The sequence below is a fragment of the Gambusia affinis genome, linkage group LG20 (genome assembly GCF_019740435.1).
Source record: "Gambusia affinis linkage group LG20, SWU_Gaff_1.0, whole genome shotgun sequence".
Classification (NCBI taxonomy): Eukaryota; Metazoa; Chordata; class Actinopteri; order Cyprinodontiformes; family Poeciliidae; genus Gambusia; species Gambusia affinis.
The window spans coordinates 9,451,498-9,467,084 of record NC_057887.1 but is presented as its reverse complement, the minus strand read 5'-3'; the positions used below and the strand labels follow the sequence as shown (position 1 = coordinate 9,467,084).

The following is a 15,587-nucleotide window of genomic DNA, read 5'->3' as shown; positions in this document are numbered from 1 at the left end:
CCTAACTTGCCCTGTTCAAGATGGCGGCATCGTCGATGCGCCTGAAGCGTAGCTACGCTGTGTTTTGGCGTAAACCGTCGGGCACTTATGTGTGTAACACCGGCGTTTGAGCTGTGTGATGGAGTTTCGCTGACTGCTATTCAGTGACGCTACGTGACTTTTGCAGTAACCGTGTCGCAGCGCAGCGGTGTCCACTTGGAGATCCGAGCCGGGCGTCATGGGCGATAACATTGTAAGTATCTGGACGGTTTGGTGCGTTTAACGGCTAGTGTCCGGAGCGATGAGGCAGCAGAATTAGCTTCGTCAGCTAACCTTAGCACAGAGTGGCTGCGGCCTGCTCAGCTCACTGCCTAAACTTAGCTCATAGCTCCTCTTAGGACATCCGAGTAAAAGAAATGACCGCTGTTTACATGAAAACTTCAAAGTCTGAGATATATATACATATATATTATAATGGAAACACATGAGTGACAGTTTTATGTATTTAGTCCCCTTTGTTGTACATTAGCAGGAATCTGCTTGGTGGATTTAGAAGAGGCTAACTGATCTGTTGGTTTAAATTAAGCCAGCGCAGATGAGCAGAAACAGAAGTAGTTTAATTTAAGGACAATATCGTGTTTGTGACAAACATGTGATTTAATGACCATTAGTGGCATTAACGCCATTTTTTGCACTGTCATTGTAGTCATAATGTTATAACTCCACTGTACTGACGGGGAGAGAGGGGGAGAAAAGTCGATGCTTAATTGGAGAGCAAAGAGAGACAAACTGAGTTGGGGGGGAAGGCTTTAGTTTATAAATAATTGCAGATGCTTTTTAAAAGTCAGCTTGGCACCAATAAGTGAATTAACCTCTATGTTTGATTATCCAGATAATCAGGGTGCAGTCCCCAGATGGGATGAAGAAAATCCCTTCCACCAAGAGGGAGACAGCGGCTACTTTTCTGAAAAAGGTACAGAGTGCAGCTATACAACAATCACATGTGTAGTGTGCTTTACTCTTCCAAGTCAAAAAAGCGATGAGCGGTTATTTGGTTTTACACATTTACAACAAGCCAGTGTGATTTTAAACCAATCAACCAAACTGCATATATTATAGCATAAGCTACAATTGCTCCTTTTGCTGTAAAAGAATCCAACTTTAAACAGGGTTGCTGTTGTAATATCTTTTTTGATTCAAAACGTAGACCTGAACATAAAAGTGAACACTTGCTACAATTATTAAGATTTAAGTAAGCATAGTTAGTAGAATATAGCTTTTTTGCTCTTTATTAAGTAATACAGAGTAACAAGCTGATATTACACAATTAATAAATGGGGTAATGTTTGGGCCAAAATATGACAGATTATAACCACTGATCAAATCATAGAGACTGAGAAACGTCCTGTTGATAGGTGTTGCTTATTGGGATCATATAACCACATTAATGAACATTTTACTGTCAGTAGATTGTAAAAAGATCATGTTGAATCGTCGCTGGTCATAGCAGTGATGAATCATCTCTGACATCTTTATGAACCGACTCATGCTTAAGCGCGACACCTGGAAAAGTATTTTAAACTATATAATTTAAAAAGTTAAAAGGGAAAAAAAAGTGGGCTGCACAGAGGCGCAGTAGGTGGCACTGTTGCCTTGCAACAAGACGGTCCTGGGTTTGTCTTTCTGCATGGAGTTTGAATGTTCTCCCTGTGCATGGTGGGTTCTTTCTGGGTTCTCTGGCTTCTTCTCATAGTCCAAAATCATGACTGTCAGGTTAATTGGTCTCTCTAAATTCTCCCTAGGTGTGAGTGATGTGTGTGCATGTCACGTCTGTCTCTGTCTCTCGGCGACCTGTCCAGACGACCTGAACCCAGCCTCTCGCCCGGAACGTTAGCTGGATATAGGCACCAGAATCCCTCCCCACCCCACTAGGGACAAGGGCGTTAGAAAATGGATGGATGGATATTTGAAAAAGTTATGTTTATCAGCTTGTTACAGGGCTGTTGTTCCCATGTGTGTTATTGAATTTCTAAAAAATAATCGAACCTTCTTATGTTACGTTTGCACTAAGAAGGCGATTCTTAAAGACGTTCCCCAAGGATGAAAAGGCCAAGCATGATCTCATAAGTTATGTGACATAAATATGAAACATGCTAACAAGATTAGGATGTTAGGATTTGAGGATTTTGTCGGGAAAATTTACAGTAACTGTTCTCTTTTTGTTTCACTCAAATCCTTCTCTAACATGATGGTCGGGTTTAAAAGGAAGACAAATCAAAGACCTGAAGCCTGGTGAAAGGATGCAACCAGTTTTTTAAGATTTTTTTTTTTTAACCCGCAGTATGAAACTTTAATCCATACAGATTGTGTTTAGCTGGAAATGTAAACAAATGTTTATTGTGTCAGATGAGACTGTTGCTTTCAGCCTTCTTGAGACAGCGGGTGGCGATAACGTAAGCAACAGAGTCAGATCTCGTGTAGCCTGGCCTTGACTTTCCTACGCAGTTCTGCTTGATTCTCATCTGCCTTCACTGTCTGAACTAGCTCAGAAATTGTAGTGAATTTTGCTGGTAGAATTTCAACTGGAAACAGGAGAAGTTTTGAACAATGACGTTGATCTTTTTGCGTTGCTTTGGAATTGTAGTCTGTCTGTACTTTTAGCAATGCCAGCCGAGAAAGTGAACGAAGCCCCTAAGTCCATGTTGGCCACACGCTCAAATATGTATTTAACGTTAACAGTTGCCCCGTTCGGCTCGGCACTTCTCTCTCTTCACGGTGGAGGACGGTTGCTTACAGCGCAGGCAGTCTTCTGTAAGGTCTAATAGCATCAAACTGGCATAATGCATGTCACTGGTAAATGTTAGCGATTGGATAAAATTAAAAACCTCAGTAGATGGCAAAAGGGTGTGATCCTTGCACAAATTACTTTTTTGATTGTCTTTTGCAAGCACAGATTTAATTTTTATCACAAAAGAAAAAGTATTGAAGAAACGCTTTCTGGTAGTTTTTGTACCAGACTAAAACTAGTGTTGTTTAATTTTATTAATTTTTTTCTTAAAGAAAAAAAGCCTCATAGCAGGTCTGTCCTGCATCGCTCCTCTGAGCTCTACAGGCAACCAGTACTGACAAGTACCTTGTGGGGAAAAATTTCCACTCTGTGTGCTGAATATTTCCACACTTTTCATCACAGTGGTTGGACAGGCTTTTTTTTTTCTTTTTTTTTTAAAGCTTAAACATGACTCAGACATCACTTACTTGGCCCTGAATCTGGGTTTGCTTGTTTCTCATTTTCCTTTTTTAAACTTCTCTCCAAAGCACCAAGTAGAATAATTATAGCTGCGTTTGAAGCATTAGCTTTGTGAAACCTAAAATAGATCAAGATGTTGCAGAGCGTTGCTGCAGCGCCTGATCAAAAATGCATGTATCTGGGATGCAGCAGGACAGTGTAGCCTTCAGATCGATGGGAGGAACGGGTTTCAAATTCTGCCAATCAGCTGCCAGATAAAACACAACCGAACCTGTGAATGTGAAGCAGAGCAAAGACGGTGTCAGTTCTGCAGCTCTGATATCTTCTGAACCCCTTGCACACTTTCTTGTAAAGATACTCAAATTGACTGTGAAAGCTTCTAATTAACTCATAATACATGTTAGGAGAGTTTAAAGTGTCAATTTGGGTGTTTCTTGAAATGATTTTTAGATTTGTGGAAAAGGTTCAGTGCCAAACGTTCATCAGCTGTCAGACTTCAGTAATTCCTAAATAATCATCATCCAGTCGGCCTCCACCTGACTTTCTGCTGTTCTGCCTGTAATGGGATATACAGCAGGCCCTCCTGCGCTCTGAGCTTCCTGCGGCTTGATTGGGTCAGAGCGGAGCGACTATTAACCAGCTGAGTGGCTCTCATCCCAGGAAGCTCTCTGCTAATCTGCTTTGAATGAGTGGCTGACGTTTAACCTTTTACAGAACTAGTGGAATGATTTGTTATTGTTTGGAAAACACGTAGAACGTGTCAAACTCAAAGCCCGGGGGCCAAATATGGCACAACATAAGTTTTTATGTGGCCCTCTAGACTGTGGAACAAGAGTCCGCAACAAGGTTTTGCAGAAAATGTTGGGTGACCTTTTGGAAAAAAAGGTATAGATAAATATCAAATTTTGTTGTCATTTTTTTTTTAAAGAAACGCTTTTATTTATTTTGGGGGGGTTTAAAATTAAAGTAAAATGTGAAAAAAAGAATAATAAAAAACATCTTCCACAATATTTGTGGAAGATGTGGAAAAAACCCCTCCAAATTTAAAACCTAAAAAAACAGAAATTCAATGTAATAAACAACAAAGAAGGAAAAAGCTTGTTATTGCAGCTACATTTTAAACATTGTTGATCCTATATCATTACAAGGTGTATACAAGTATTAAGTATTAAGAGCCGTTGTGGTAGGTTCAAAGAGATACTTGTGGCTCGGGATTCTTGGTTTCCACACCCTGCTGTAGAAACCTGCATCAGTAGAACCCTGAAGATAACGATTAGGTTTCAAATATTGTTTTATCATCAGTGAAATCAAAGCAGTTTTCATCCGTATTCTGCCAAGTTACATCATTGTGAAAAGATTTTCAACATTCTCTCACTTTAAGAAGTACTCATCAAATCAAGGAGTGGTTATTTATTAATATGTTAACAGATTAATGGGCAGGTTTATCAATACATTCTGCCACAGTCGGCCCTTTGAGTTATTCATGATTTTGATGAAAATGAGTTTGACATCTGCGTTTTAGAAGGGGAGACTTCAAAAGTGTGAACATTTTATATGTACGTAACAACAGATATTGTGTCCCACAGGTGGCCAAAGAGTTTGGGTTCAATTCCAACGGGTTCTCTGTTTATGTAAACCGCAACAAGACCGGAGAGGTTCTGTCCCAGAACAAATCCCTCAACCTGCTGAAGATCAAGTAAGTTCAAGGAAACTAAAGAATGAGTGATTTTGCGTCTCTCAGCTCAGCTCAAGTTACTGAAAGATTTCTCCTCTAAAATGCCACCATTAACAAATTTGACGATTGTCTTTCTTCTCAATTATTTTACAGAAGAAAACAGCGCAATCAGTATACGTTTGGTTACAAGAACTAACAGAGTTCACGTGAATAAATAGAAAGTGAAAAATGTAGCAGTTACACCAAATAAAAATGGTCTGGCTATTTTATGAGCAGGAGTTTGGCACATTGAGGCTGCAGAATATGTTTAATATATTCTGCAACCCTATTTAGTTTTCTTTTTTAAATGTTTTGTAGAGTTTATATGGTAATCTCCAGATAAATTTTACTTTTATTACATTTTCATGTTAGTAAAAAAGTACAGGAAGCCACTGTTTGTCATGAAATTACATTTGTGAATGTTGTGGAAAATGTTTTAAAATGTTTAAAAAAAATTTTATGCTTCACCGCTTTCAATGTTGCTAAATCCTTTTTTACTACAGGCATGGGGACATGTTGTTTCTGTTCCCCTCTGCATCCTCCTCCTCCTCTTCTTCAGGGGAGGTAATGGACACGGCGACCCCACACACATCTTCATCCCTCCCATCCATCTCGTCCTCTTCTTCATCCTCGTCTTCGTCCTCGTTGATCCCTCGGTCCTCCTCGGCACCACAGGTACAGGAGGATCAGATCGATCAGTATCTGGCCAAACAAGACGGCAAGATCTACAGGAACAGAGACCCACAGCTGTAAGACTGGAAGCCGACCGGCTGCAAATGTCTAACCAAAAGCAGAAATGGGGAAACCTCATAAATCTTGATTCTTCTTCCAGATGTCGTCATGGTGCCCTTGGAAAATGTGTGCACTGTGTACCGCTAGAGGTAATTTCATTCTATGCTAGTTCCCTGAACCTGATGGGATCAAACATTAACATGACTAACCCAGAAGGACGTGCTTTCTGTCTTTCCAGCCTTTTGACGAAGACTACCTGAACCACCTCGACCCACCGGTGAAGCACATGTCATTCCACGCGTACCTTCGCAAGCTCACCGGTGGCGCTGACAAGTGAGAAGTTTGTTGTTGTTGTCTTTTGTTTTGTTGTTGTTGTTTTTTTGTTTTTTTTTTTTCATTTTACCAGCAGAAATGTTCATGATTCCCACTTGAGAGACAAACTCTGTCCTGATCTCCCGCAGAGGGAAGTTTGCAGCTTTGGAGAACATCAGCTGTAAGATAAAGTCGGGATGTGAGGGTCATCCTCCCTGGCCTGAGGGGATCTGCACCAAATGCCAGCCCAGTGCCATCACTCTGAACAGACAGGTGCGCCACCCCATCCAGTGGCAAAGGGATCCTCTGTACATTTGTAAAGAACATTATTGGATGTCTTCATCAGGTCTTCTCGTTTCCTGATGCTGAATAATCTTTTAAGTTTAGTTAAATCTAAATGTTTGCAAACAACGCATTAAATACAGTAACAGTAGTGACACAAAATATTCTGAGTAATCCAGTAAAATTTGTCAGTAACAAATTTTACTGGCTGGTAAATTGTCCCAGAAATTGTTTCAGTAAATGATAACATTGTTGTTTTGAAACCATTTTCAAGTAATACATAGATGATGGCATAATAGTGCAAGTTTTGCTATGTTAAAGACTTGTAAACTTTTGGTTTTGTCCAGAGCCCTTCACACTGGAACTGGAAGGTATTTTAAAGTGAAACACAACAACAAAATACAATAAATAAAACAGAAATAAAAAAGCCCACACCCAACCAAAACAAGCCTGATGTAACTGAAGATCAGATTGTGTGTGTTAGTGTTTGGCAAATAGAAAGCTGATACCGGTGAGAATCTTCCAATGCCCAGTAAACGCAGGGCAGATACACAATAGTGTGAGGGGTGCATAAAGATGGCATCACAAACTAGGTCCAACCTTTGAGAGGCTCTAAAATAATGTTAGGCAGATATTTAAACCCTCGTCCACATGCAACCCTTGAAGCAATTCTCTCTCCTCTGAATGTCTGTTCCAGAAATACAGACATGTAGACAACATCATGTTTGAGAACCACACCATCGCCGACCGATTCCTGGACTTCTGGAGGAAAACAGGCAGTCAGAGGATGGGCTACCTATACGGCCGGTACACCGAGCACACAGACATCCCGCTGGGCATCAGAGCTGAGGTGGCGGCCATCTATGAGCCCCCGCAGGTGAAGGTCCCACCCAATAAATCTTACTTATTATATTAATTTGCCTTTCAGTAGGTTTAACTTTGCTTTTGTTTTGTTTCAGAGTGCGACCCAGAACAGTTTAGAGCTGCTGGAGGATCCCAAAGCTGCAGCTGTAGATGAAATCGCTGCCAAGCTGGGGCTCTGCAAGGTGGGTCTCTTTTTCCTGCAGCAGGTCCGTGTCTGAAAGTGTTGCTCTCAGAGCTCACGGCAGCTTTATGCTTTCTCTAAATGGGTTAAGATGTTTCAAACAGTGAAGAGTTTAACCTACTGAATCACACGCTTATTCCTCCAAACAGTAAACCTGACGATGTGTTGGGAAGCTGCAGTTGCAACATGTATCTCCTTTGTATTTCAGAGTTCCTGCACACAGTGTGATTTAATTTTATGCAGCTTAATAGACTGAAGCTGTGGATGTTTTTTGTCTGCGTCAATAACTTGAGTCAGTTTTTCATGTTTGTGAACCTGCAGATTGAGAATGCTTTGGTAACATATTGCTCAAACTCAACAAATGCAGCAGAAATGTGATTATCGTCAAACCTGAATATCTTTTGTTAGCTTAGTTTACCAAAACAAAGGTAATGTTAGAGTTTTTCCACTGTGTTTCGTAGGTGGGCTGGATCTTCACTGATCTGTTATCTGAGGACACAAGGATAGGAACTGTCCGCTACACAAGAAACCAGGTGAGAATGGGCCCCAAGTGAAAGGTGGTCTGAGTGTCTGACTGATGCTGCTGTGTTCCTGTTTGATCAAAATGTTCCCATACGTCCGACAGGACTCCTTTTACTTGAGCGCTGAGGAGTGCATCACGTCCGGATATTTCCAGAACCAATACTCAAACCCCTGCAGGCTGTCTCGAGACGGGTACTTTGGATCCAAGTTTGTGACCGTTGTTGCGACAGGTTAGATTATTTTTATTCATCTTCTTAACTTTTCCTTTAAATAGTGGTAAATAATATATAAATCCTACCATTTTTTCCCCCAACTTTGTGATATTTAAGTATGACAAAAAATTGAATATGTGGATTGCTGCTAATTTATTACAGGTTATAGAAACATTAAAGGTCAGTCAGAATCATTTTACACGATGCCATTTCACCATTTAGTACTGATGTTGATGGCCAGGAAAATGGTGTAAATGTTAATGACTCATCCCAGTTTCTTACTCTTCTTGTCAGATGTGACTCACCAAGCAGAGCAGATCAATTAAAATTTTTTTTAGAAACATTTCTAAGCCTTCTGTGGAGTAACTTTGTTATCTTTTGGACTCACTTCTCCTGCAACATTTTCCATTTGGTCTCTTTTAGCTACTCCTTTATGCTGAGAAAAGCTGAAAGTTGACTCCGATTGTTTCACATATTTGGCACATTTTTAGTCTTACTCTGTTTTGCTTCGTAAACTCGCTCAGCCGATCTTTTCCTAAGCTAACCATTGATGGTTCACAGAAAGTTAAAGTAGTAATAAATGTCCTGAAAAGAGCAGAGTAATTTAAAATAACAAATTACCTCCCCCAATGGAAATCAACCTTCAATCGCTTTGAACTACAGCGTTTTGTTCATGTATAAAAAATAAAGAATTAACTCAAACATGCAGAATAAAGTTAGTCCAGAGCCAGCAGTGAGCTCCTCTGTCGTCTGTTTGAATGAACCCCTGGGAACAAACCTGCATCGTAATAATTACCTAGATTTTGTGTGTAGTAATACAATGTGTACATTTTCTTCTTTTTCTGTATCCAAAACCTTTTTTTTTTTTTTTTTTTTTTTTACTAAGTTACAGCTGAAAAGCTTTTAGACAGAGGAGTGAACAACCTTTTTGCAACACGTTGGCTTTGGTCTGGTGTTTTTTGCTTGTATTAAAAAATATTTGTTGTATAAAACTGACTTTGAGGAAATTTGAATCTTATGGTTTTGAGTAAGGAGAATTACAAATCTTGACCTTTCTTTATATGCATGTTCTGTGTGCAGGTGGTCCAGATAATCAGGTCCACTTTGAAGGTTACCAGGTGTCCAATCAGTGCATGGCTCTGGTGAGAGACGAGTGTCTGCTTCCCTGCAAAGACGCTCCTGAGCTCGGCTACGCCAAGGAGTCCAGCCCTGAGCAGTACGTACCAGACGTCTTCTACAAGGTGAGACTCATCAATCGGTGCCAAGCAAACCACTGCAGAAGACTTAGTAGGATTTGTTTTATTTCAGATGATAAATTTGTTTCTGTTTATCTTTCTTCCCCCCCCCCCAATAGGACAAAGATAAATTTGGGAACGATGTCACGTTTCTAGCTCGACCTCTTCCTGTTGAGTACCTTATCATAGATGTGAGTTTGACACTTTTCTGTTTCTCACTTCGGGTTTGTGTTATTGTTTTATGTATATTCCTGCAGGTCTTGGACATGATTTAAGTAAATGTATTTCCTTTAGATAACCACAACTTTCCCAAAGGACCCTCAGTACACCTTCACCTCCACGCAACGTTTCCCAATTGAAAACCGCGACATCCTTGGAGAGACACAAGTGAGTGCTTTCTGCTTTCCCAACCAGTTCTGATGTCTGCTGACGTCGTCTCATGAACGATTAAAAAAGCCCTAGAAGGAAACTTCTTATTGAGTTTGAATGTTCGCCTGCAGGATTTTCATAGTTTAGCCACGTACCTGTCCCAGTGCTCCTCCGCGTCATTCCTGGATATCGTGTCAGACTTCCATCTGCTCCTCTTCCTCGTCACCAACGAAGTCATGCCTCTGAGGGTGAGTCGATGCTCCAAAGCCCAATCACTCCTCCTGTTTTTCCAGCTGTTTTTTATTTTGTGATGTGGGGCTTGGTTGAGGCCAGATTTTCCTTGCATCTGGAAATCCACTCCATTAGCATCTTTAGGGTAATTTGGAAAAAAAAAAACTTTTGGAAAACATGCAGTAAAACGTTTTATCACATTTGCATGTCCTGTTGGAAACTCAAAGAGAAGAACATAAAACTCTTGTTTCTTTTCTTTTCTGGTGTCCTGAATCACTGAATATGAGTTTCTTTTATTTTTGTTGCAGGACAGTATCGGTCTTCTTCTGGACGCAGTGAAGACATCCAATGAGGAGCTGGCACAGACCTGGAAGAAGTCTGAGCAGTGGGCCACCATTGAGCAGCTTTGCAGTAAGTTGCATCAACATTTACTAAATATGCTTCTTTTCTCTTCTACTCATTCTTTTTCAATGTTAAATTCACTGTTCATATGGCTTGAAATCGCTTAGAAATGTTTGAGTTTCAATTAAGTGTTTTCAAGGTTTGGAAAGTGCTTGGTTTCTGTATAAAGTCCTTGAAAGTGTTTGGTACTCAAACTGCACATTTTTGTTATAAAATGTAACCTATAGTTTCACTAAAACTAGTTTATAAATTTGGTAAATGTTATTTATAGTTGAAACCAAATCTTTACATACGCCTAATGAAAAGACAGACACGTTTTTGTCTCGCTATCTGAAGTTAAATCAGACTAAACTTGTCTTGTTTTAGGTCAGTACTAATTATCAAAATTATTTTTATTTTTATAAATTCTAGAAAACTTAGCAAGTAATTTTTTTTTTAGAGGTTTTGTTTTGTGTGTGACCTTCTTTCCATATTGAGTTTAAGCATTTAATTCCTGATGGCTCAATGAAATAAAAGGTTATCTTAAATTTTATACATTAAGTAACATTATTGAAATCAGGGGATTTTTGATTAAGTTTGTTTTGATCTTTAACCAGGCAGAGACATTTTAAAACATAAAATTTTACTATATCTTAATTTTACCTGCTGTGGAATGTAGATACTATCACAAGACTAGTAACAGTGATAAATGATACCATGTGATAGTGAAGTCTTTTTTTTTTTTTTAAAGTTCATTTGTATTATTTTATTTCTAAAGCTTAGTGCTGGAAAAGTTTGAAAACGTACCTTGAAAGTGCTTGAATTTTACGTTGGGAAAAGTCTGCAAACCCTGTAACTACTGCAACATTGTTACACTTTAAATAGTTCCTGTATAATTAACTTTGTACTCAGCATGTTTCTGTAAACCTTACTATTCCTGGCTTAAAATTCAATTGACGCTTACTCATTGATGCCCTGCAAACCCTGCGACACGGTATCGTCACGGTAACCTGTTCCTGCCCTCCTCAGGCACGGTGGGCGGGCAGCCGTCCAGTTCTCTGGGTTACGAAGCCATGGGTGGCCCCGCGGCGCCGGCGTCCTCCTCAGCCATGTGGTCCTGCCTCCACTGCACCTTCATGAACCAGCCCGGCACAGAGCACTGTGAAATCTGCAGCCTGCCCCGCAGTTAAGACCCTCCACAGAACTTCCACCCTGAACGTCCTAACTTCACCAGATCCAGTGGCAAGATTCAGGCCCCTCCTTCGTTGTTTTGTCCAACTCGCAGTGACGCCTCTGTCTTCCCCTAGTTGCTGGAGGCACAGAAGGATGCACTTGTTTAAATCCACAAATCTGAAAAATAGAAAAGGAAAAAAACAAAAATTGAACCAGACATGATTTAATCTTGTTTGTTACTATCCCTCTTTTCAGCATCTCTTGTCTGTTTTGGGCCTAAACTGTTAAATATTTCCCCTAACAACTCAAATAAAACCTGCTGTGACTCAGGAGGACAGCAAAGACCCCAACTTTCAGATCTTTCTTCACATCAGTGCTCCCCCCCTCCTTACCCTCTTTTTGCTCTAACAGTGACTTCTGGAAAATCTTGCTGTGTATAAATACCTTTGATGGATGATGCTGTTATTTAATTGAGTTTCTTTTTGTATTACCAGATTGTAGCGTGTAACTTAAAACTTTGATTCTTCTGATCGGACACTTTTACAGCTCTTGGTCTCTGGAAAGCCCTTTACAGTACAATCACTCCTCAAAGCTTCGACCTCATCAGGCTCTGACCTGCTGAGTAAACCCCGATTTATAGCTCAGAGATTTATATTTTTTGTGTTAAATTTAGTCCCCAGTTTTAAGAAGCAGCCTCCCATGATTGCAGAAGGCAGATCCGGTTCATTTTAAATGTATTGGTTTTGAACTTGAGCAGCAGAAGATGTAGCTTATTTAATCAGTTGTTCTGATAGAAATATCCCGGGACACTTTCTAATTTCACTTCCATATGCTATGGGGTGCTCTAGAAACAACTGGTGCTCACCTCCCCATTAGAGCCTCCTCCTCTTCTTCGTTTTTATGCTCCAGCTGGTGCTGAACGTGACCCCTGTTCCTCTGATTGACCCCTGAGGGTTTCTAGCCATCACAGAGACTTCAAAGACATTCCTCCAGAGGAGGGAAGACCTGAAATTATTGTCTCTGTTGTGAATTTCCAAGATGGATCGTGATGGTCGAGAAACGTCGGCGTTTGAAAGCTACCGAGTCTTCTTCCAACAACAAACCTTCAGGAGACTGCCGGAAAATCAAACCATGAAATTAAAACGTTAAATGGCACCAAAAGATGATCTAGTTTCTAGTGCATACACTTAGTGCACTTGAAATAACATAAAACTAATAAGTAACTTCTCAGCAAGAAATATGAGCTTGTTTCCAGTCCATAATTCCTTAATGTGGATTTAAAAAGTGCTAGTTATAAATGAAATAAGACATTTTTTCCATAAGTCAAAATGTCTTGTTCCACTGTCATATAACTAGTACTTTTTCATAAATATTAAAGCGTTATTTGTTTAAGACAAACTCCGATATTGTGTTGAAAAGTTACTTGTAAGGTAGTTTTATCTTATTTTAAGTTTCCTGAGATATTTGCACTAGAAAATGGACCAGAAATACGTGGTAAGATTTTGTGTTTTTGCAGTGAACATCAGATTAAAATCAAATTCAGCAGACAGACTAATTCTCTTTTAAAAATATCATGGCTAACTCTTTTTAACATATTCAGTTTGGGCATTTTGGTCGATTGAAATTGGGACCAATATGAGTAAGAAGGTTTTTATTTTTTTGGGGGCGGGGTTTAAAAGTTGGCCACAGGTGCTCTGAGCGTTTCAGGCTCACATTCAGCTCAACTTCAACATTTTGGTGTCCATCTGTTCTTTAAAGCCATTTAAAGGGTAAACAATATGTGTGGAGTTAAAAAGTGCCTCTGTAAAATAACAAAGAGAAGATTAGATGGATTATTTACCGACAAACAATCAGATCACAGCAGTGTTAAACTAGCAGAAGCATCCAGAATCTCACTCTGTCCCTTTCTTTTCCTCCACGATTTTCAGGTTAGTTTGGTTTTCGTTCATGAATGTGTGCTGCGCCACTCCAGCGACGATCCAAACTGGGAACGTTTCCAGTGAACTTCTCTCTAGTCCAGAGGGCGAGTCACGAGCGGCTCATGTTTACTAATTTATCAGATGTGGGCTTCTCTGTAAAGTTGCCCTCATCAATTAAGAGGATACTTATAGTTTTAGATTAGTTTGATGCTTTTTGCTCCTTTTGCCCCCTTGTGTGGATTTAATTTGGTGTGATTGCTCTGATGTTACACTAAGGGGCGGCTTTGACCTTTTTCCTTTTGTATTAATCTGGGGGCTGTTTGCTGAGCAAGCAAGCTCTTGGAGCTGCAGCCCGTCCTCACTTTCCACTGAGCTGACCGAGGACCCTGAAAATTGTATGCTGTTGACTTGGATTTGAAGCAAAACAATAAAAGAAACAAAGAACTCAATCAGGCGTGTCGTTCATCTTTTCTTTTATTTATGCTTGTTGAGGAACAACAAAAATGTAAAAGCAAATCTGTTTAAATGCGTCTCAATTGATCATAATTCATTTATTTTAACACAGACATACAGCTGCGAAAATAACAGCTTTAAAGGGGTTTCTGTTGTTAAAATCCGAGTACATTTATAGTTGGTTTATGTTTCTCTGGTACTCAAGGTTTCCCTCAGGAAACTTGCTACGCCCGGTAGTTGCTAGGCAGTCATTCATCCAGCGCTCCGTTGTGTTTTTGAGCTAAAAAATGTTTAAAGTTGACGGGAAATTTGAAAATATCACTTGATAATTACGTGTTATTGGAAGATTAATATCTGAACACCAACTATAAGGTCTTAAAAAATGCAAACACTAAAAAATAAATAAGCAATGTTAAGCCTGGCGGGGGCACAAGTGAAGCCTGGTGGCCCGCCAGGCTTATAATACAACTGGGGGAAACCCGGGTACTACATCAGAGTACATCAAGCTATACAACACTGTCTTGTTTTTGTTCTTGTCTCAGTGAAGCTTAAAGAAATATTACTCTATTTGCTTTGAGAAGACAAACAGCACTTATTAAACTACACATTCTAATTATTTGTATGGTAATTAATTAACTAATATCCAACAATGTACACATAATACACACTCAGTAAACACCACATATTTTATGGTGATGATAAAAATGTTACCTGACAAAATATCTGTGAGGAAATTTACAAGCTTCTACCCTTAGTTTCTAATTCTGTCCTAGAAAAATACTTCTTCCCTTTGACTTCCCTGTATGCCACTAAAACAATTTAGATACTTTATCCTTCAGAAACATGGCAAGGATTCAACATTTGCCATTTAATAGCCACTAATCTATTTTATGGACGGTCTTCTAAAAAAAAAATTTCCCACAAATATTCAGCTTCTTTTCAAACTTTGCTCTGTATCCTCAATCGGGCCTTGTTCTGGACTTTGACTGGGCCATTCTAACACATTGTATGCTTCGGTCTTAACCAGAGCTGGCTAACTCCAGTCCTCAAGAGTCGATGTCCCGCGCATTTTAGATGCTCTGCTGCACATTAGCAGGCATCTGCAGAGGTTGATGACATAATGAGGAAGTTATTCGGCTGGACCAGAGACACATCGATGTTTGGACACCTCTGATCCAAACCGTCCTGCTGCAGCTCTGGCTTCATGTTTAGGGTTGTTGTTCTGCTGGAAGGTAAAACTTTACCTCAAGTCTTTTGTAGCCTCCACTGGTTTTCTACCAGAATTGAACTGTATTTGTCTTCACTCATCGTTTTACCTGTGCTACTGTTGTTAAATTACACACAGCTAAACTCTGTTTTGCTGAGTTATGAAGGCAGCTGGTATCAGAATAAACTGGACCAAACCTTTCTCATCTTGGTTTTGGAAAGTATCATTTTCTTTACAGTAACTGTGTGAGTTTGCAGTAATTCTCTACTTTGTGTTTGTTTCTGCATATAAAGCGGGGAAAAAAACCACATTGAAGTTGGATGTTACAACATGACAAAATGCAAAAAGTTAAAGGGAACTGAATAGTCTAAATACGTATCATCACTGGTCTGCTACTAAATTATATCTAAATCAGTTTCTCCTCAGTTCCTTAATTTTTTTTGCCAGTACGTTTCTTACTGATTTAACGCCCAGTTTAAAAAAACATCAATGAATCACTGAGCGTGTTTCGTCCAGCTTCAACTGGCTTGATTCTGAATGAAATATCTGCTCCAGACCTCATCGTTCATCGTCT

At 39.7% G+C, this 15,587-nt stretch overlaps 1 protein-coding gene across 1 annotated transcript; it reads left to right on the top strand.

Moving 5' to 3' along the window:
* The first annotated feature begins 17 nt into the window (after positions 1-17).
* On the top strand, positions 18-13,802 carry nploc4 (NPL4 homolog, ubiquitin recognition factor). Its single transcript, XM_044102566.1, has 17 exons — positions 18-232; positions 872-952; positions 4,813-4,922; positions 5,444-5,689; positions 5,773-5,821; positions 5,911-6,005; positions 6,134-6,257; positions 6,964-7,143; positions 7,226-7,312; positions 7,773-7,844; positions 7,937-8,063; positions 9,126-9,286; positions 9,400-9,471; positions 9,575-9,667; positions 9,781-9,897; positions 10,189-10,291; positions 11,291-13,802. The coding sequence occupies exons 1-17, from the start codon at positions 218-220 to the stop codon at positions 11,449-11,451; spliced, it is 1,893 nt and encodes a 630-aa protein (XP_043958501.1). The 5' UTR covers positions 18-217; the 3' UTR covers positions 11,452-13,802.
* The last annotated feature ends 1,785 nt before the right edge of the window (positions 13,803-15,587 follow it).

What these genes read in the sequence shown, in the direction of transcription:
- nploc4 (XM_044102566.1), top strand. An exon ending in CGGCTACTTTTCTGAAAAAG is followed by an intron (nt 953 to 4,812) that starts GTACAGAGTGCA and finishes TGTGTCCCACAG; the next exon opens with GTGGCCAAAGAGTTTGGGTT. An exon ending in ACGAAGTCATGCCTCTGAGG is followed by an intron (nt 9,898 to 10,188) that starts GTGAGTCGATGC and finishes TTTTTGTTGCAG; the next exon opens with GACAGTATCGGTCTTCTTCT.